Genomic DNA, 20,986 nt, shown 5'->3' with positions numbered 1-20,986 from the left:
CCCCACTTCCCTTCCCCCAACCCTGGCAGCGACTAATCAGCGCCCTGTGTCTATGGATTTGCCTATTCTGGACATTTCATATACACGGAATCCTACAATATGTGGCCTGTTATGTCTGGCTTCTTTCACTCAGCCATCGTCCATCCACGTGGCAGCAGGTATCCATACTTCATTCCTTCTTATGGATAAATAATAGTCCAGTGCATGAATATACCCCACGTCTTGAACCCTTATGTTCTTTTTCATTTCTTTGCTGTGTCTCACATGCTCACATGCTCGTAGGCTTGGGAGGTGTATTAGTGAGGCCTCTGCAGAGAAATGGAACTGATAGGATGGAAAGACGGATCCATAGATAGATTTATTTTAAAGAATTGGTTCGGGGCGCCTGGGTGGCTCAGTCGGTTAAGCAACTGCCTTCGGCTCAGGTCATGATCCTGGGGTCCCGGGATTGAGTCCCGCATCAGGCTCCCTGCTCAGCGGGGAGTCTGCTTCTCCCTCGGACCCTACCCCCTCTCATGCGCTCTCTCTCTCTCTCTCATTCTCTCTCTCAAATACATAAAATCTTAAAAAAAAAAAAAAAGAATTGGTTCATGTGACTGTGAGGGCTGGTGAGTTCAAAGTCTGCAGGGCAGGCCAGCAGGCTGGAGGCCCAGGGAAGCGGTGATGTGGCTTCTTAAGCTGAAAGGCAGTCTGGAAGTAGATTTCCCGTCTTCTCGGGGGACGTCGGTCTTTTTCTCTAAAGGCCTTCAACTGATTGGGTGAGGCCCACCCACTTTTTGGAGGATTATCTGCTTTACTTAGAGTCAACTGATTTAAATATTAATCTCATCTGAAAAACACCTTCACAAGCAACATCCAAGCTGGGCGCCACCATAGCCTAGCCACATGGACAGACAAGATTCACAGGGGGTCTCTCCTCCCCTTGCCCACTCTCTGTGCCTATCCACCGCCTTCCTGCTTGGCCACCGTGTGAGGCTGGGTTCCACAGAAGCCAGCCCAAGGCAAGGACGGAAGGCAAGTGGCTTATTTGGGAGGTGATTCCAGGAGACAGTGGAGGGAAGGAAAGCATTAAGGATGTGTTGATCAGCAGGTCACCCCCTGCGGGCAACAGAGTCTCAGCCCTGCTGGGAGTGCTCAGGGATGGTGCAGAATCCCCTTTGGGGTGCCCAGCCTCCGGGTGAGGAAATTGGGGTGTTTATCCACTAACTCTGGGCTGCTGAGGAGGAGGCCTTCTTCCAGGGCTTGGCTCCCAGCACTTCCTGCCTCAGCCAGAGAGTGCACCCATTGGGGGGTGAAGGTGCCAGTGTGAGAGCTGCTGTTGGGTCACAGGGACATGAGTGGGACACCCACAGCCCACACAGCCCTACCCTCTCCTCGTCCAGTGGGAAAATGCATGGGCACCAAGAAGGGAGGCCCGGCTGTCCCTCCAGGGAACAAGGAAGGGCTGGCTCCTGGCCGCTGCTGGGCTTCCCGCTGTCCCCTCGAGGACTGAAGTCATGGAGACCTTCCCAGCACTCAAGGCTGGGGGAGAGAAGGGGTGGGCTTCCCAGGTCTCAGTGTCTCTCCAGGCCCTGGCTCTCTTGCCCCCCTCCCACAGGTGGCCTCTCTGCTCCCCTGCCCTCTGCCTGCAATTTTCTCCCCAGGGGGTGGAGAGAAGGAAATGTCAGGGATGATGGATTGAAAGGGGCAGTTGGGGTCAGGAGAGGAGGGACCACAGGGCTGGAGGGGAAGAGGAACAGAAGAGAGGAGGGGGCCACGGAACAAAGCAGAGACAAAGACCAAAGGAGACGGAAAATTAAATGGGGAGGGGGGGGCCGGAGACTTTAAAATGCGGCGCTGAGGCAGATGGGAGAGAGAGGGAGAGATGGGGCAGAGATGGTTCCAGAGGGTCAAAGCGGTCCTCCAGCCCCTTAATGCGGTGCCAGGGAGCTGCGGACCAGAGAGCAGACAGAGCCCCCCCCCCCCCCCCGTGCTCCCAGCAGGGCCAGGTGGGGGTGAGGGAGACGCGGGGAGACGCAAGACAGGGGAGGGTGAGGAGGAGAGACAGAGAGATCATCCAGACAAAGAGAGACAGAGACAGGAAGGAAAAGATGGAGAGAGAGGCACAAGAGACAGACAAATGGACAAACAGACACACTCAAGACAGGGAGGGGGGCGTGTGGTCCGAGAGGGAGAGAGGGACGGAGAGGGAGAGGAGGAGGGGGGAGGAGGCGAGGAGGGAGAGGGAGGGGGAGGGGAAGAGGGAGAAGAGGGGGAGAGCGGGGGGGGGGGGGGGGGAGGGGGAGGGGAAGAGCAGAGCAGAGATGAGACCCAGAAAGCAGACACTAAGGCGCGGAGCGAGGCTGGCGGAGGAAAGCCGATTGGAAGAAAAAGGAGGGAAGGGACAGGAAGACAGGAGTGGGGCTGGGGGTGGGGGTCGTGGCCAGCGCCCCTCCCCCGCCCGGGTCAGGCCGGTCCTCCCAGTGGCCTCTGCTGAGCCATGGCTAATGGTATGATCGCTTGGTGGGGCGGCAGGCGGCAGTGACAAATGAGCCGCCGGAGTCGCGGCTCTGGTGATGGATGGGCCTGGGAGGTGGGGGGTGGGGGGGTGGGGGGGGCGCGGGGAGGGGGGCTTCCTCTCCCCCCCCCCCCCCCCGCTCCCGCCAAGATAAATGTTTCCCTCTCCTGGAGCCAGGCAGGGGAGGCCCTGGGGATTCAGGCGATGCCTCTGTGAAGGGCCTGGGCAGGGGTGGGGGGCGAGGGAGAGACCCAGGGCCACGGGGCAGGGGGCTCAGAAGGAGAGGAAAAGGGGGGGGAGCACAAAGACCGAGAGAGAGCAGTCCCCAGAGACAGAGATGAGCTAGGGGGAGGGGGAGACAGAGAGACCATCCGGAGAAAAGGAGACACAGAGGCAGATGACAAGATGGAGGGAGAGACAGGTGAGACAGACAGATGGACACACACCCAAGACAGAAACAGAGACACAGAGGACCCTCTTTTAGGGTCTCTTCATCCCCACCCCTGAGCAAAGATACAGATCCTTGCGGAGAGCCGAGGATGGGGAAGGAGGGAGAGAGATGGAGAGACAAACCCCGAGCTGTTGCCAGAGGGGAAACTGAGTCAGAGAGCTTTAGGACCATGACAGAAGACCGCGCAGCCCCCCCCCCCAGCAGCTCCTTGCTCACTCCATCCACTGCGAGCTGATGGTGGGGATGGCTGGGGGTCCCTGCGAATCACAGCCACCTGGTGAGCAAAGCCCCAGAGAGGACTGAACTGAGGGAGAAGGTCCTCCCAGGCCACCGAGAGGTTGGCGGCCAAGTGGGGGGAACCTGTGTTGGGGGGACCTGGAGGTCCGCCAGGTCTACTCATGGACGACTTGATGGGGCAGAGCTAGAGGATAAGACCCCCTCCCAGGCTCGGGGCTCCCCTGGGGGGTCTGTGTCCATGCTGAGCCGCACACGCCCAGAGAGAAAGACAGACGTGCACACTCCCCAGTACCTGTGCCCAGGGGTCCAAACACCACCCTCAGAGATGCGGCCACACCAGGGTCAGCAAGTGTGGGCCCCCACCCCACCCCAGCCCCACCTGCCGGGATCCAGGCCTGGCCCCCACCTGCTCCCTCCCCTGGGACACAAGCGTCCAGAGAGTCCAAGGACCACATAAGGGAGACAGCTTGGCAGAGGCCTGAGGTCGGAGAGAAAGATGGGAGACTGGGGTGCGCGTGCAGGCATGTGCGTGTGTGTGTGTGTGTGCGCGTGCGTGCGTGCGTGTGTGTGTGTGATACAGACAGACAGGCTGGGGGGGCGGGGCAGTGAGAAAATTGCAGACCTCCTCCCTTCCCCTCCCTCCATCAGTTTTCCAGACACTCCTAGTTTCCCCTGGCCAACATCTCCCTCCTCTCTTTAATTAAAAAGATTTATGCCCGGGGCGCCTGGGTGGCTCCGTTGTTAAGCGTCTGCCTTCAGCTCAGGTCATGATCCCAGGGTCCTGGGATCGAGCCCCGCATCGGGCTCCCTGCTCCGCGGGAAGCCTGCTTCTCCCTCTCCCGCTCCCCCTGCTTGGGTTCCCTCTCTCGCTGTGTCTCTCTCCGTCAAATAAATAAATAAAATCTTTAAAAAAAAATAAAAAATAAAAAAATTTATGCCCAAGAGTCAGAGGCCCTCCTCCTTGTTTGGGGGGCTGGAGTGTCCTCTGAACTCAGAGCAATGGCAGAGATGACTCTTGTCTCTGTCTCTGTCTCCCTCTCCCCCCCATCTGTAACTCAGTCTGTTCCCCCTTCCTGTCTCTTTCCAGCGCTGTTTTTGCCTAGTTCCCCAGTCACACCCCTTCACTGGCCTCACTAGGACGCCCCACCCCCGGGAAGACAGGGTCGCCTCTCTCCCTCTGTCCACGCACCCCCCACACTTCTTGTCCTCAGAGTCAGCTTGGGGAGGGGACCTCAGCATACCCCCCAAGATGTTAAGGCGAGCCTGGGTGCCCACACCCCTGGCCCTCCCACCCTGAACCTCAGTTGAAGGCAGTGGACGTGGAGGGGGGCAGACAGAAGAGCTTTGCATCTTTAATTAAAAAGTGATTTAAATTAATTTTCTGCTCCAAAACCCCTATCTGGGGGGCGGGGTGTGTGGCAGTGATTAAAGGCTCTCCCGGGCCCCCTTCCCTTCCCTTCCGCCTTCCTTAAAGGGCCAGCATCACCCGAGGGACAGTTGCTCCGGAGAGCCTCAGGGGCCGTGCCCACTAGCACGGGGGCCCCCAGAGTCAGCCAAGGCCCCCAGGGTCCTGGCACTCTCTGCTTTAACCATTTTCCCTCCTCCTCCCCCTCAAGCCCATCGCCCATCCAGCCCGTGGGGAGACAGAGGCTGAGAGAGAGGAGGGGCCGAGGGGCCGGGTTCTTGGAGGACACCCAGAGATGGCCAGGCTGGAGGGCTGGTGGTTGAGGCAGGGCAGACAGGGTCAGAGGTCCCGTGTGAGACAGAGAGAGGGTGTGGGAGAGAGTGACAGCCAGAGCCAGAGGTGGGAGGCTTCTGGGATGAAGCTGGGCCTGGGGTGGGGGAGGAGGGGACCTACCCCGGAGTGAGGGGCACCAGGGCCATCGTCCCGTCCTTACCCTCCTCACAGCCCCCTGCTCACTAGCCCTCTCCCACCGGGAAGTCCTGCTGCTGTCCTAACCCCAATCCCTCCTGCTTTAGCTCCAGCTGTCTCACCCCTGCCCTGGGTGGTTTTGTTTAGCTTCCACAAGATGGGAGGATGGAGAAGCAGATTGCCGTGGAGCAGAGCTGTTTATGAGGGTCATAAAAATAACCTTAGCAAGCCCAGCAGGGGTGGGTGTCCTGCCTCCGCCCCTCTCTCAGTGCCCCCCCATCTCTGTCCCTTGCTTTCTGGATCTCTGTCCCTCCCCCTCTGGATCTCTGCCCCCCACCTCTGTCCCCCTCTTTCTGGATCTCTGTCCCTGCCCCCCTTCCATCTAGATCTCTGTCTCATTTCTCTTTGGCACAGTCTCTCAGGAGTGATGGTTGGGTAACTTTTGGGGGTCCGGTATCCCTTTATGACAATAGGATGAAAACAAGGGGCCATTTCCCGGGAAAGGAGCACACAGGCACCAAGCCCACCATTTGCAATTTCCGAGAGTTCACGGGCCTCCTGACAGGCATTAGCACATCCCCTCAGGAATTTGAGGACACCAGAGGATACAGACCCCCAATGCAGAAAAAGCCAGTGAGAAGATGAATCCCAGGTCTCTCTCTCTCCTCCTACCTGCGCTCTCCTGCCCTCTCCGGTTGCCCTCCTGACCTCCTCACTGTTTCTCCAACACACCAGGCACATTCCTGCCCCAGGGCCTTTGCACCTGCTGTTCTGCCTCCAGTGATCTTCGCTCAGGAGTCCACATGGCTCCCTCCCTTGCCTTCTTCAGGTCTCTGCTCAGATGTCACCTCCTCTGAGGGCCTTCCCTGTCCAGCTTATATCAACTCCTCTGTCCTTGTTCTGCTTTGCTTCAGAGCACTTGTCATCTCCAGGCATTATTTTACACTTACACACTTACTTACCGGTCTGCTCTCTCCCCAACCATCCCCAGTAGAACGTGAATGCCAGGAGCCCAGGAAGTTTGTCTTTTCTCCCTGATACGTCTCCAGGACACCGCCCCACACACAGTCAGAGCTCAGTATTAACTTTTGTTGCAGAACCCTCCTATGTCTCATCAGAACACCAGTTGCAAAGTCTGTCTGGGTCCCAGATCCTCCAGGAACCAGATAAAAACCGCAGACCAGCTCCCCGACAGATATGCGAGCAGGTAGGTACATGATTTACCCTCAACCTTGCAGATTCCAGAAACTGCCCAAACTGAGGGCAGGGGAGACCCCTGTGAAAGGCAGGGGTCAAAATGGGGCAGAGGGACAGAGGGACACCTCCAGGCCTGCACACCGGTGCAACCACCCATGCGTATGCACACACGGCCCTCCCACACACACCATACATGGACTGACACTGACATCCGAGGTCCGGATTCGTGTGTGCAAACTCAGGCAGACACAGTCTCAGTACTCACCATATTCAGAGACAGCTACAACCCTGCAAACACGCGCACATCCCCATGCATTGCCCCACAACCAGACATACACACACACACACACACACACACACACAGATGGCTTCAGACACAGGCACATGAGCATCCTTGGCTCCCAGGGGAGGGAAGTTAGGGGGCCCAGAGGAAGAACAGAAATGAAAATATGGGATTTGGTTACTTCCAGCCTCCAATTCTCTCCTCTGTCTGCTCGTTTGTCTCCTAGAGACAGACAGACAGACAGAGACAAAGAGAGAGAGAGAGACAAAGAGGGAAGGACATGGAGAGAAAGGGAGCAGGAGGCTCGGCAGCCGCGGAGCCGGGGAGCGGGGGCGGGCCGGGCGGACAGAGACCTGTGGCGGCCGCCGGGCGGGAGGCTGAGGAGGCCTGGGCCGGGTGCGGGGAGAGGGCGGCGCGGACAGAGGCAGCCGGGGTGGGGACCCGGGGAGACCCCGACACAAAGGCCGCCCCTAGGGCGGCGGCGGGGGGAAGGGGGGGAGAAGGGGGAGGGGAGGGGGAGGGGCCGGCCGCCCCGGCCTCCCCGCCCGCCCCGCCCGCCCCGCCCGCGGCCCAGCCACCGGCGGACAGTGGGTTAAGCATCTCGATGTGGAACTTCCGGATGTGACCACAGAGAGAGGGAGAGACCGGGAGAGACCGGGAGAGACGGGGAGGCGGGGAGACACCGAACCACCCAGCCGCCGGCAGCCGTCCGGCCCGCCGCCGCCGGGACCCCGCGCGGGGAGCCCCCCGCCGCCCCCGCCCGCGCCCCGCGCCCCGCGCCCCCGACCCCTCGCCCGCGCCCCCTCCCAGTCTCCCCCTACCCCCGGTCTCCCCAGTCTCCCGGTCCATCGTCCTCGGGCCGCCCCGATCCTCCCGGGACCCCGGGGGGGGAAGGACCGGGGGCCCGTACCCCCCGCTCACCCCCGCCCCCGCCGGCATGAGCCCCTCGCCCTGACCCCCGCGGGGGGAGGGCGCCGGGGGTCCATGCACGCAACCTCCGGGCTGCCCGGCGCCGGCCACTGACGGCGGCGGGGGTGGGGGGGTCGGGCCCCCGGTCTCCTGCCCCACCCCCTGGCGTCCGCACCGCGGCCCGTCGGGGGCCGCTGCCCCGGGCTGCGCCCGCCCCGCTGGAGGGACCCGGGAGCTGCCGCCGGCATCAGCCCATGGCCCGGAGGGTAGGTCTGAGGGCGGGCACCCCGTGCCCCAGCCCGGCCGCGCACCCCGTCCCTCCGTCGCCCGCCTCCCCGCCCCGCTCCGGCGCCCCGGCCCCCGTCGGCCCGTCCCGCCCCCTCCTCCATCTCTTTCTCTGCCTCCCCACTCTGCCCCCGGCCTCTCCTGTCTCTGCTCCGGGTCTCCCCCTCTCTCCACCCCTGGGTCTCCTCCTCTCTCGATCCCCGGGTCTCCCCTGTCTCTGCTCCGGGTCTCCCCCTCCCTCCACCCCTGGGTCTCCTGCTCCATCTCAGATCCTTTCTCCTACCCCCTCCTTCCTCTTCTGCCCTCCCCAGTCCTCCTCCCCGGTCTACTTTTGTTCCAAGTCCTCCTGAGGGTTAGGGGTGGGGACAGTCCTGGGAGGGGAGGGGGGCGTCTCACCGGGCTGGGCCGAGGGATTCTCTCTTCTATGGTCCTGGGGATGGGGAGATCAGAGATCAGGCGAGGAGGTGAGTATACACCTTTGGGGGTGCAGGGGTGTGGGAACATGGCAGGCTGTGAGGACCCCATTGCACATCTTAGGATGTGCGAGGAACCGCAGGGAACAGTTGGATTCAACTTTGGGGCTCAGGAGAAGTTAGGAGAGGAGGAAGAGAAAGAGACGGAGAGAGGGACATACACACACAGAGCCCTCGGTGCACAGCCGCCTGGGGCAGGGGCCCGCGACCCATGGTGGGAATGCCTGCATCCTTCTGTTTGAGTCTCTCGGTTTCTTTGAGCCTGTTTCCTCAAGCCCAGGGAGAGGGTTTAGCCTGGGTGGTTTAAGGCCCCTCGGGCTTCCCCAGTGTGCATGCTTTTGTGATGACAGTGGTTCGCTTTGGGGCTGATCACACAAGTGGGCTGTGCGGTTGTACGGGGTTCCACTTCGGTTCAACAAGTGTGTATGGAATGTGTGCCAGGCGCTGTGCTACATGCCTCATTCATTCATTCACACGGGCGCTAAATGCCTCATTCATTCGTTCACCGGCTCATTCCTTCATTGCTGTGTCTGGTGTTTGGCTCTGTGTTTGTGTATATGTGTGTGTGGAGGGGTGGATTCCCATGGTGAGTGGGGTGTGACAAGTTGTTAAATATGTACAGTCAGATGTACACATTTGACAACTGTGGGATGAAATTGAAGGGGGGGACAGTGTAGACGTACATTTATGCATAAATGATGCGCTGCTTTTATGGGAAGTGTCCACGAGCGAGCATCTTTCTCTCTCTCCTGTATCTTCTCTCCTCCAGCCCTCTCTTTCCTACCCTCTGTCTCTCTCTTGTATCTTGCTCCTAGTCTCTATCTGAATCTCTCCATGGCTCTCTCCCCTCCCTCCCTCCCCTCCTTGCTCTGGGAGGAGCTGGGAGTTACCATCAGCTGATCCTTGACCCCCACCTTGATCCTCACACCTGAGACCTGGGTCAGTCTGTCTCCTCTGGACCCTTCTGCCCACACATCAAGAATCTCTGATGGAACATTTTTCACAGGCCAGGGGTATAAGAGAAGACCGTGGGACAGGGCTGTCAGACCCGCCCAGAGAGCTCCATGGGATGTCCGCGGTCTAAAGGTGGCAGGGCTCAGACACGGGGAATGAAAGGGCTGGTTCTGGGGGGCAGGGAGGGGCATCTCCTGGGTGCCAGGGTAGGGAGGTTTCCTGATGCCTCCCTGGGGCTCTCCCCCTCTTGCCTCCCCCCAGTATGATGAGCTGCCCCACTACCCAGGCATCGTGGACAGCACCGCAGCCCTGGCTGGCTTCTCGGAGGCAGTGCCCTCGACACCGAGAGCCCCCGGGCCCTATGGCCCCCACCAGCCTCCCCAGCCCCAGCCCCCGGGCTTGGACAGTGATGGCCTGAGGAGGGAGAAGGATGAGATCTACGGGTGAGTGGGGACACGACTGAAGGCTCCGTGGGGTCTTGGGATTCGGGCCCCTTTCTCTGTCTCTCTGACGCTCTTGCTCTGTCTTCATCTCTCCATCTCTTCCCTTGGGTCTTCTGTCCCTCTCCTAGGTGCTCCATACTCCACACGTCCCCTGCTTTCCCTCATGAACGTTCTCTCCTGCTTCCCCCAGACACCCGCTCTTCCCACTGCTGGCCCTGGTCTTTGAGAAATGTGAATTGGCCACGTGCTCGCCCCGGGATGGGGCCGGGGCTGGGCTGGGCACACCTCCAGGTGGTGATGTATGCTCCTCTGATTCCTTCAACGAGGACATCGCTGCCTTTGCCAAGCAGGTGGGCACCCCCATCTGCTGTGTGCCAGGAGAGCCAGCGAGGGGGGGTGGGCTGGAGACAGGGCGCCCCCTCCCTGGTCTCTCTCTTCCTCCCAGGTCCGCTCTGAGAGGCCCCTCTTCTCCTCCAACCCGGAGCTGGACAATCTGGTGAGACCTGCGCCCTCCCCAGTGCTCCTTCCTCCGCAGGGGTCTCCTGTCCCACCCTCCACAGCCCTGGGGTTGGTTGTGGGAGCAGAGGTCACCTGACCCACTTGATCAAACAGTGATAATTGTTGCCCATTTGCAATGAGTATAGCCTAGAGTTTGAGAATGGGGACTGATGGCCTGAGTTCAAATCCGACCTCTGCCACTCACTAGTTCTGTGGACCAGGACAAGTAGCTGAATCTCCCTGTGCCTCGGTTTCCTCATCTGTAGCTAGGAACAATTCCTATCTCATAGGACTGTTGTGAGGATATAATGAGCTAACAAGAGTCAAGCACTTAGAACAGTGCCTGGCACAGAACTCAATAGGCATTAGCTGTTCTATCAGCCAGGACAGCAGAGCCCACGCCAAGATGAGTGCAGGGACAAAGCACAAAGGAGAGAGGAGGGGGAGAGGGAAGGAAAAATACCCTGGCTTCTCCCTTTCTTTTGTTTTCCAGCTCCCGCCAGGGCTTCCTATTGGCTGACCCTTTTGGCAAAGGACTCTGGGAAATGTAGTTTAGAGTCAGAGGGTGGGGAATGGAGCACAGGGCAAGCAGGCAAAGAATGGAGTATTTTTATCATAGCAGACCTTCATTCACTCCTCCTGCAATGGATCCTTTCCTGTCTCTTCCACCTCTTGCTTCTCTTTCTCTGTCTCTGACTCTCTGACATTCCATCTTCCCTTAATTCTGGGTCTCTGTCTCTGTTCCCTGTTGCTCTCTGCCCCTGTGGTTCTGTCCCTCTCTGCCTGTCCTCTGTCTTTGTCATTCTGTCTTACTCGTTCTGTTCCTCTCTCTCCTTTCTCTTCCTCCCCCTCCTCCTGTCCATCTCCCTCTTTCTCTCTCTTTCCCTCCCTCTTCCTCTCCCTCCATCCCTCCCTCTGTCCCCTGCTCTGTCTCTTCCTGTCTCCATTTTCAGATGATACAGGCCATTCAGGTGCTCCGCTTCCACCTGCTGGAGCTGGAGAAGGTGAGTGCTTCTCACTTCCCCTCACACCCTTGCTTGCCCCCCCACCCCTCCCCTTCTCACCCCTTCCACCCCTCCTTCAGGCCCTCTGCCCACTGGAGTTGGAGCAGAATGCTGCCCCCATCCCTGTACACCCCAGCCCTGGCCCCCGGGTGGCCCCCCCAGTACCCCGGTGCCCCCTCAGGTCCACGACCTGTGCGACAACTTCTGTCACCGCTACATCACCTGCCTCAAGGGAAAGATGCCCATCGACCTGGTCATCGAGGATCGGGATGGCAGCTGCAGGGAGGACCTCGAGGACTACCCGGCCTCCTGCCCCAGCCTCCCGGATCAGGTGGGCCGGGGAAGGGGCACCAGGCATCACCCCGCAACCAAATCCGTGAGCAGACACGGCCGGGCTACAGCGTGAGGGCGCGCACACACACACCCCGCTACCTCAGCCGGCCACGCCTGACCCCTGGGCATGTGCCAACGACGCGGCGGCTGCGCAGACCGGGACACAGCGGGATAGCAGCGCATGCGCACACACGCACACACGTGTCGACTCAGCCACACCCACAGAGCGTCAGACACAGCCGCGCAAACTCAGTTACAGCCGTTCGCCCTCGCCGCTAGATGAGAGCGTATACCACCCTACTCAAACACACACGTCCCAGCCGCTGAGCAACGTCGTGCGCCGCACAGCCTGTCCGAGACCCGCACTTCTAGAGCATGCCCAGCCACACAACAGTCACACGGGTGGAGACGGAGCCAAACGGCCCAGATCCTGCCACACAGACTCGGACAGCGCCGCACTTAGACCCAGAGCTGCACGAGCACAGGGCCTGTGCACACTCAGACATGAGCCACCCTCGCCACGTGACAGCCGGACCGGAGCAGGTGCCCACAGCCCGTGCCGCGCCGCAGCCCCTAGCCCCAGGTGCAGATGGACTCGTTTTGTTGACAGTCACATAACAGCCGCGCGGAGCCTGACCCGGGCCACCACCGCAAGGTGGCCACACCCGCCCCAGATACAGGCACAGGGCCGTACCCCGACACAGACTCGGGCCGGCTGCGCACAGCAGTCACAGACAGGCCTCGAGGACCCTCTCCCCGACAACGCACAATCTGCACATGCACAGCAAGAGCCCCACTCAGAGGCATCGCCGTATTCCACATTTTCACGCAGCCTCTGATACACACCCATGGCAGTCGTCCAGCCCGGTGTATGCACAAAGCCACCGGCGTGGTAACCACACACACCATCTCACAAAGAAGACAACCCAGCCCTGGAACAACAGACACAAACTTAGAACACTGTGGCCTCGTGATGGTCACATACAGCCACCTGGCCATCTCAGAGAGGGACACAGGCGTGAGCACACTGAGCTGTGCCACACCGCAATCTCAAGACAGCTTCGGGCACACCGCTGTGGATGCTCACCCACAGCGTCCCATCAGACCCAGCGCTAGAAGAGCCAGAGGCGACCCTTACAGCCAAGCTCAAAAGCCTTCGGACTGATGAGTCCACAATTCACTCGCCTGTCCATCATGCAATCAAACACACAATTCCACACAGACATACCACACCTGGAGAAACCTTCTCAGCTTTGGCATCTCCAGCCCGGCCCCTGCAGGATAGATGATGTACCCGCAATGGGCCATGGCGGGGGGGCGGGGAGGGTTGCTTACAAAGCAACAGGCAGGGTTGAGGGTAATCAATAGGGCAGGTGGGGCACCCTGGGGTTCAACAAGAGCTGAACCCACCCGGTCTGCCTCCCAACAATTGAGCTGAACCTTAAACTGAATGACAAAGGGTGTTGATGAAGTGTGTACAGGTAGGTCAGCCTCCCAGGACACAGAACTGGGGCCGAGGGCGGATCCAAGGCATTGTCCAGTTCTTCAAAGTGTGTCGGAGTCTGCATAAAGAAAGCACAGCCTGAACTCCCCCGATCTGCAATTCAGAGACACCTCCCTCCCCATCGCTGAAAACTGAAAGTTGTTTTTATCCCCCGTAAGTTTAGTGCAAACTCATTTGGCAGCAAAGTCTGACGTGAACTAATGAGAGGCTATTTATAGACTTTATTTATTCCACTTAGTTAAATATTCATCCATCTTGCTGCAGAAATGTTAATGAGTTTGATGAGGAGGTTAAGCCCCAGACCCTGCTGGGGGTGTTATGAAATACACAGTGTGTGCACAGATTTACAGTCTACACATGTGAAGAGTTCTAAGGGGCACCCGGCTGGCTCAGGTGGTAGAGCGTGCAACTCTTGATCTTGGGGTTGTGAGTTGGAGATTACTTTTAAAAATAAATTTAAAAAAATTAAAATGTGGAAAGTTCTGAATTCTGAAACACTGCTGCTCCCCAGGGATTTCAGATAAGCTCTCATGGATCTGTATAAGCTCATCTTTATGGGGCGATTGCTATGTGTCTTTATGTGAATGAACTCACTGAGTTCTCCACTCTCTGTGAGGTAGGGAGAGTTGTCCTGTTTTCCAGTTGAGGAAACAAAGGCACAGAGAATTGAAGCAACTCGCCCAAGGTGACACAGCCAGGAAAGAGGCAGGGACAGGCTTTACACTCAGGTGTCCCAGCTCCAGAGCCCATGGTCTCAGCCACTGGGCTATAGAGCACCCAAGCCTTGGCACTGACCTCTAGCTCTTGTTTTCTAGAATAATACATGGATTAGAGACCATGAGGACAGCGGGTCTGTACGTTTGGGGACCCCGGGTCCATCCAGTGGGGGCCTAGCCTCCCAGAGTGGGGACAACTCCAGTGACCAAGGTAAGATGCCTGGGAGGTGGAGGGGAAATGTGGGAGTTGTCTGAGGATTGAAGTTAGACAGCAAGTAGGACTTCCAGAGGCGCAAGGATGACAGGGGTGTGGAGCGGTCTCTTGGGTGAGGGTTCTGGGTCCCTCTGGTCACCCCGCTCACTGCCCACAAGCACAGCATGCCTGTCCTCCCTCAGGAGACGGACTAGACACAAGCGTGGCCTCTCCCAGTTCCGGGGGAGAGGACGAGGAGCTGGACCAGGAGCGGCGGCGGAATAAGAAGAGGGGCATCTTCCCCAAGGTGGCTACCAATATCATGAGAGCCTGGCTGTTCCAGCACCTCTCGGTGAGAGCCCTGGGGCCCGGGTGCAGGGTGGGCATAGAGAGAGAAGGAGAAGGATGGCCACACAGAGAATGAGGCCCTGAGGGAGACCCAGTGATGGGAGACTGAGGCATGGGGGAGATACTGAGGGCGAACCTCAAGGGGAGGCGGTTAACAAGAGCAAGCATCTGTGAGTGCTAACTGCGTGCCAGGTGCCGCTAGGGCTCTGAACTCACTCAGTCCTGCCCCCAACGCACCACCCATTCACATCCGCCCCCCCCCCCCCCCGTCAATCATCACCAAACAGAGCCTATGAGGATGGGGCTGTGAGGAGCTCCATTTTGCAGGTGAGGAGCCCAGAGGTCTCCTAGCCAGAGGTGGGTTCAGATGCAGGCAGTTTGGCCTTATCCAGTGCAGCATGCTGCCTCGTGGAGGGAGCCGGGAAAATACAGACAGGAAGAGAGGGAGAGGCTAAGTCGCAGAGGGACGGAGAGCGGGACAGAGAAAGACATGCAGTGGGACCCTGACAGAGACTCAGACAGGGCCCCGTGCTGGGCTTTGCCTCCTTTCTGGTGTTGGAGCCCCCACCCTGAGCTTCAGTCTCCCTAATGAGAGCTGGCCAATTAGCCTCTAATTGCTGGAAGAGGCGGGGGCGTCCACAGGCATAATTGCCCGAAGCTTGGCTCCGCTTCCCTCCACTGGGCCCTGGGGGAGCCTGGAGCAGCTCCGAAGAGCTGGCTCCTCCCGGCCCTGCCCCAGCCTGGGTTCACCATCCTCATGGGGCCAGGCCTTGGGGACCAGATGGCCGCTGGGCAGGCAGGGTGACTCTTGCTGGTGACCACAGCACCCATACCCCTCGGAGGAGCAGAAGAAACAGCTGGCGCAGGACACGGGGCTCACCATCCTGCAAGTCAACAACTGGTGAGTGACCCAGGAGGCTTGTGCGGGTCCGTGGGCCAGGCCGGGGTGGGAGGCCAGGCGCTGTCCGCGGTGCTGAAGGAGGCCCCGCAGCCCCTGGGAGCCTCTCCTCTCCCCGTCTTCTCCAGCTGTGTCTCCGTGTGTTCGTTTCTGCCTCTCTCCTACTCCCTCTTTACACCCTGCTCGGTTTCCATAACCCCCTCCCAGGTTCATTAACGCCCGGAGACGCATCGTGCAACCAATGATCGATCAATCCAACCGCACAGGTACAGGGAGAAGGTGGGGAGAGAGGGCCTAATGTTCCCTGGGGAGTATCAAAGCTGGGACCAGCATATCCTGGGGCTCAGCCTGCACCCCTCAACCTCCCTCCCAGGGCAGAGTGCAGCCTTCAGCCCAGAGGGTCAGCCAATGGGGGGCTTCACGGAAGCTCAGCCGCACATGACTGTCAGGCCTCCAGGTAAGTCCCCGCCCCTTAACTAAGCCATGCCCCCAACACACCAGGCCCCTTCTCGCAATGGAGATGTCCCACCTTCTGGGATTAAGTTCATGAATAATGCAGTAATTCATTTGCATAACAGTGGAGCTGGAGAGGCAATTGCAGATTTCCTGGTGCTTCTTCCAGGCCCTGCCCATCCTTTGGAAGGTTCTACTTTTCCTTAAAGGACTAGTACCTTTTTTTTTTTTAGATTTTATTTACTTATTTACTTTATTTGAGAGAGAGCGCAACACACACACAGACACACACATACACACACATGCGCGCGCGAGCGCGAGCGGGGTGGAGGTGGGGTAGGGGTGGAGCAGGAGAGGGAGAGGAACAAACAGACCCTGTGCTGAGCGTAGAGCACAACTCAGGGCTCAATCTCAGGATCTGAGCTGAAACCAAGACTCAGAGGCTCAACCGACTGAGCCACCCGGGCATCCCAGGACTAGTACTTTCTTAAATGATGACACAGTCTGTCCTGATAGAGGGATCCCCTGGGGAAGGAGCAGGTGGGAGGGATTTAGGGGCATATGGGGATGTCTGGCGAAGACTCACAACCTTACTCTTTTGTCTTCCAGGGTCGATGGGAATGAGTTTGAACTTAGAAGGAGAGTGGCATTATCTATAGATTCAGGACAAGTGTGAGTGTCCAATGTCTGGGGGTACTGGGTTGGGGGTTGTTCGGCTCTCAAACCTTGGTAAGACCTCCAGATTCCAATATTGGGCTTACCCAGAGCAGGGTCAGCATGGGTCCCTGAACTGAGGGTTCTCCAGGGCTTAGTGGGGAGATGATTCATCCATCCATCTGCTCCTTCATCCGTCTGTGTATTTATCCATCCATCAATCATCAACCTACCTACTATCCATCCAAACAAATGTCCACTCACTATCCATTCACCTATCTACCCACCTACCCATTCACCCATCCACCTCCACCCTGATCCACCCACCCACACATCCATCCACTTATCCACGCATTCACTCACCTACCTACCTACCCATGATCCATCCGTGCATCCACTTACTACCTGTCATCCATCAGAAAATACATCACCCCACTCATATGTCCACCTCCATACACTCACCCACCCACCTACAAACCCATTCATCCACACACCTACCCATTCATACATCTCCAGCATATTGAGCAGCCTCACATAGGGTCCTGCTCTTGAGAAGATTTGGGCTTTTGAGGAAGTGGACACCAGCAAAGAATGACAGTCCAGAGCAACGGCTGAAACAATAAAACACAGCTTGCTCAGAGGAGAGAGACAGCACCTATCTCCGAGATATCAGGAAAGACTTCATAGAGGAAGTGACTTCTGAGTAGGGCATTGAAGGATGAATAGGAGTTCACTGGGTAGAAGTGGGGGGCAAGGGAGTAGGGTACATTCTTTTACTCTCCCATGTCTTAAGACTTTAGAGCATCTTCTCACTTAGTCTTCATAAAAACCCCAAAAGGGAGAAATTATTATTTTCATGTTACAGATGAGAAAATTGATGCTCAGAAAGAAGAGTTCACTTGTGCAGGTTCACTCAGCTCAGAAAAGCAGAGGGAATAGCATGTGCAAAGACCCAGGGTTGAGAGGCTGCCTGGAATTTCTACAACACAAATCAGATCTTGACTCTCTCTGGATTAAAACTCTTCTGTGCCTTCCTAGTGCCCTCTAGATGCAGTCTTTAGTTTAGCACCTCTTCATTCCTTCATTCATTTAATGCACATTCCCTGAGCACTTCTGTGCCTGGCCCTGTGCTGGCTGGTACTTGGGACATAGCAGTGACCACGACAGCCCAGCCTTGCCCTCACGGGTCTCACTGTCCAGCAGGGGAGACGGACTTGTCTTCAGAGAGTGATGATCCAAAGTGAGCAGGGCTGGGATGAGGGAACCCAGGACATGGAGGAGCCCAGAGTGGGCATCAGACCCAGGCTGGGGGCATTCAGGGAAGACTTCCTGGAAGAGGGGACTTGGGAGCTGAGACCAGGAGAATGGAAGGAGTGAGGCAGGAAAGGAGGGAAATAGCATATGCAAAGGCCCAGTGCAGTTAGCAAACTCATGGCTATGAGACAGCCACCCGCCGCCATAACCACTGCCTTCACACCGAAGAGGGGGAAGGAGGACTGGGCTGGGCTGGCGCCAGCAGGCTGCATGAGTGAGTAATGAGCTTGGGGCCAACAGAAAGCCTGGGAGATGGGAATGGAGACCTAGGAGGGCTTAGACATGGAGCCTAGGAAGGAGAGATGGACATGTTTGTCCGGGGCCTGGCAGGTCGGTGGGGGTCTCAGCTCTGGCCTGACCAACCAAGGACAGGTATGGCCTGGTCTGAGTGTCAGAGGACCTCATCTCTCTCTCTGCCACCTCTGTTTCTATTCTGCTTCCCTCCCTCCCTCTGCATTCCTCTCACTATGGGGCTGATGTGGGGCCAGACCCCTCCCCACTTCCTGACTTGGCCTCTCGTCCCCTCTCCACAGACCCCAGCCTCTGGACTGTGACCACCAGGCTCACACCTGGTTCCGGTCCCCACCTGGCCCCCTGACTTCAGGACCCCACCTCCTAAGGCCCCCAACGCAATGCCTACCTCCCTGGGGCCCCACTGGGACATGGGGACCTGAGCGCCCGCTCGAGGGTCTCTCAAGGACAAAGACAAGGCCCCCAGACCCTGCGCCCCGCTTCTGCCCTCACTTCTGCCTGAAACCCAAGCTGAGATCCCGGGCCTGGGTCTTCAGAAGATGGTGGCTGGGGGTCCCCCGCCTCCAGGCCAGAGAAGGGACTGGCGCTGAGCTGGGGAGGTCAGGGAAGGGGGGTCAGCCGGATCCGACATTTGGAAGAGGCCCCCTCGCCCTCCCAGCCCACTCCCCACCCCTTCTCTCCCCTACCTCCCTTCATGGAAGTCTTCTACTTTTTTTTTTTTTAATGATAAAGTCTTAAAAACAAAAAGGCACCAATCTGAGTTCTTGTGTCTCTTTCGAGATTCAAATTCTCATCAATTTGAAGCTCATGAATCACCAACTATAATAATTGACACTCTTTTTTAAAAGATTTTACTTATTTATTTGTCAGAGAGAGAGAGAGAGAGAAACAGAGAGCGAGAGCACAAGCAGGGGGAGTGGGCAGAGGGAGAAGCAGGCTTCCCGCTGAGCAGGGAGCATGATGTGGGGTTAGATCCCAGGACCCAGGGATCATGACCTGAGCCGAAGGTGGCCGCTTTCCCGACTGAGCCACCCAGCTTTCCCAATAATTGGTACTCTTAATTCCCACTGTCCTCAGGCACTCTATATCAATTAGCTATTGCTGTGTAACAAGCCACTCCAAAGCTTTGTGGTTCAAACGCCAACTATTTTTTAGCTAATTATTCTATGGGCTAAAATACTAGGACTAATAATTCTATGGGCTAAATTTCTATGGGCTAATCTACTAGGCTCTGCTGGGCAGTTCTTGTGACTTCAACAGGGTTCTGCTGTGTATCTGTAGCCTCCTGAGGCCCCAGCTCAGGTCTGACCTGGTTATCTCCACTGCATTCTCTTGGCCACAAATCTCAAGGCCAGCCCAGATTCAAGGGAGGAGACATAGACTCCACCCCTTACAGGGTGGGGATGGGGAGCTGCAAACTCACAGCACAAGAGATGGGGACACGGGGAGGGATGAAGAAAAATGGCCACTTCTGCATCAATCTCCCACACTGTGGCTCGCAGATGACCTTCTTCATCTGTCCCAAGGGACACAAACACAGCTACCCAGGGCTGTCCTTAGAAACATTCATGTGTGGCCAACAGACCAGCAGGCTGCCCAGCAGAGAGGTCATGAACCCAGACTCCAGCCCAACATGCCGGGGTTCAAATCCCCGCTTTGCTCCCTACCAGCTCCGTGATACTTACTTGGACTGAGCAGACCCGCGCTTGGACACATGAGACCCTCAAAGCCCACCTCCAAACACCACTCACTGACATACTCACCTTCGTTTTTTTTAAGATTTTATTGAGAGAAAGAGAGCATGCGCGCGAGGGTGGGGTTAGGGGCGGGCCAGGGGCGGGGCAGAGGGAGAGGGAGAGGCATAAGCAGACTCCGCAGCGTGCCTGCACTGGCTCTGGGTCCTGATCTGATGACCCTGAGATCCTGACCTGAGCCAAATCAAGAGTCTGAGGCTCCACCGACTGCGCCACCCAGGCTCCCCTCTCATACGCACCTTCTAAGATACAGCAGCCTCTGGACCTTCATAATGCAAACACGGAACCTGAGGCCCTGTTAGGCCTGTGACCCACAGAGGCCTTTACCCTCCCCAACGAAGTGCACGTGGATCAAATTTCCCTGGTGGGAGCTTCAGCTGCTGCCAACTCCAGGGTCTGTCGATTCTGCCGTTTTGTTCCCAAGACGCCGTGGAGCTCAGTGCAAACTGTAAGTTGCTTGGGTTTGGACCCTTGTTTGTGGCAAATAGCTCAGTCTTCCTTCTGCGCCTCCGTCCTGGCTGCTCCCTTTGCCCTGGATCACCTTCCCCAGCTCAGAGTCCCCTCGGCAAAGATGCAGGAGCAGCCCAACCAAAGCACCCCCCTTCTGACTGCCGCTCCTCTATTACCCCATCCCTTTTCCTCCTAACATCCCCTCCCTGGAATTCTCTCGGTCACTAATTCGCCTGTTTCCTTAGTGGCTTGAACCTCAGCCCTGCCAGCACCTGGCGCGCAGCAGGTGCCCAGGGGACAGTAGGTGGAGGGCAGAGGAAACGGGGCAGCTGAGCCTCATTCACTCAGGCCACAGGTGTCTCCAGGGTCCGCACTCTGCTCTCCGGGCTCAGCCGTGAGCAAGGCAAAGACCCCTGTCCTCAGGAGCTGGCGTCCTAGTGTGGGGGACCCCCACAAAGGGCTGAGCAAATGAGCACATGGTTTATACTGCGAGGTGACAGGAGGTTGTAAATAGTAGAGCGGTTCGGGAGTGGGAGTTACCTGCTGCGTTCTGGGGGCCAGGTTCCGTTCTAGGAGCTCCGTACCTGCCCACCTGGTACACCCTTACCACTAAGGAAGTGCGATGGCTGTCCCCATTTCCCAGATGAGGAAACCGAGGGCCAGAGAGGCGAACTTGAGCCCGCCCAGGGCCACACAGCTGGAGAGTGTGGATCTGCATTCAGACCGGCAGCCTGGCACCTCTGAAGCCCGCGTGCCAACCACTCCGCCCGTGCGCCCTTTTATTTAAAAAAAAAAAAATAGAATTCTGAGTCTGATTTTGAAAGGGCCTAACATGAACTGTTCTCTGTGTTTAGCTATGATTTTGGTTACTAGGATTCGTGTTTATCTCCCGCAAACTCCGCAGGACTGAAGTGGGGTGGATGAGGGATAGAGAGCAGCAAGGACTTCCCGGCGCTCCTTTGAGGGCAGGTGGGGGAGGGCCGAGGTCGGCTGCGGGGGGTGTGTGGGGGGAG

The 20,986-nt window shown here is 57.9% G+C and overlaps 1 protein-coding gene across 2 annotated transcripts; it reads left to right on the top strand.

Moving 5' to 3' along the window:
- Positions 1 to 7,377: 7,377 nt before the first annotated feature.
- MEIS3 (Meis homeobox 3) lies at positions 7,378 to 18,505 on the top strand. 2 transcript variants are annotated; one of them, XM_027620173.1, is made up of 13 exons: positions 7,378 to 7,713; positions 9,421 to 9,602; positions 9,793 to 9,952; positions 10,048 to 10,098; positions 11,054 to 11,104; positions 11,337 to 11,435; positions 13,757 to 13,868; positions 14,054 to 14,202; positions 15,023 to 15,099; positions 15,304 to 15,362; positions 15,470 to 15,553; positions 16,159 to 16,221; positions 18,051 to 18,505. In XM_027620173.1, the coding sequence occupies exons 1-12, from the start codon at positions 7,702 to 7,704 to the stop codon at positions 16,206 to 16,208; spliced, it is 1,086 nt and encodes a 361-aa protein (XP_027475974.1). In that variant the 5' UTR covers positions 7,378 to 7,701; the 3' UTR covers positions 16,209 to 16,221; positions 18,051 to 18,505. The 2 variants fall into 2 exon arrangements, with proteins under 2 accessions (XP_027475974.1, XP_027475973.1); XM_027620172.1 differs by having other exon boundaries at positions 11,286 to 11,435.
- The last annotated feature ends 2,481 nt before the right edge of the window (positions 18,506 to 20,986 follow it).

The sequence above is a fragment of the Zalophus californianus genome, chromosome 17 (assembly GCF_009762305.2).
Source record: "Zalophus californianus isolate mZalCal1 chromosome 17, mZalCal1.pri.v2, whole genome shotgun sequence".
Classification (NCBI taxonomy): Eukaryota; Metazoa; Chordata; class Mammalia; order Carnivora; family Otariidae; genus Zalophus; species Zalophus californianus.
Note: the sequence above shows the minus strand (reverse complement) of the source record. Positions and strands in the feature narration are given on the sequence as shown.

Coding starts and splice junctions, on each gene's coding strand:
- MEIS3 (XM_027620172.1), top strand. Junction 9,603..9,792: donor GAGAAGGATGAGATCTACGG/GTGAGTGGGGAC, acceptor TGCTTCCCCCAG/ACACCCGCTCTTCCCACTGC. Junction 15,554..16,158: donor CATGACTGTCAGGCCTCCAG/GTAAGTCCCCGC, acceptor TTTGTCTTCCAG/GGTCGATGGGAATGAGTTTG.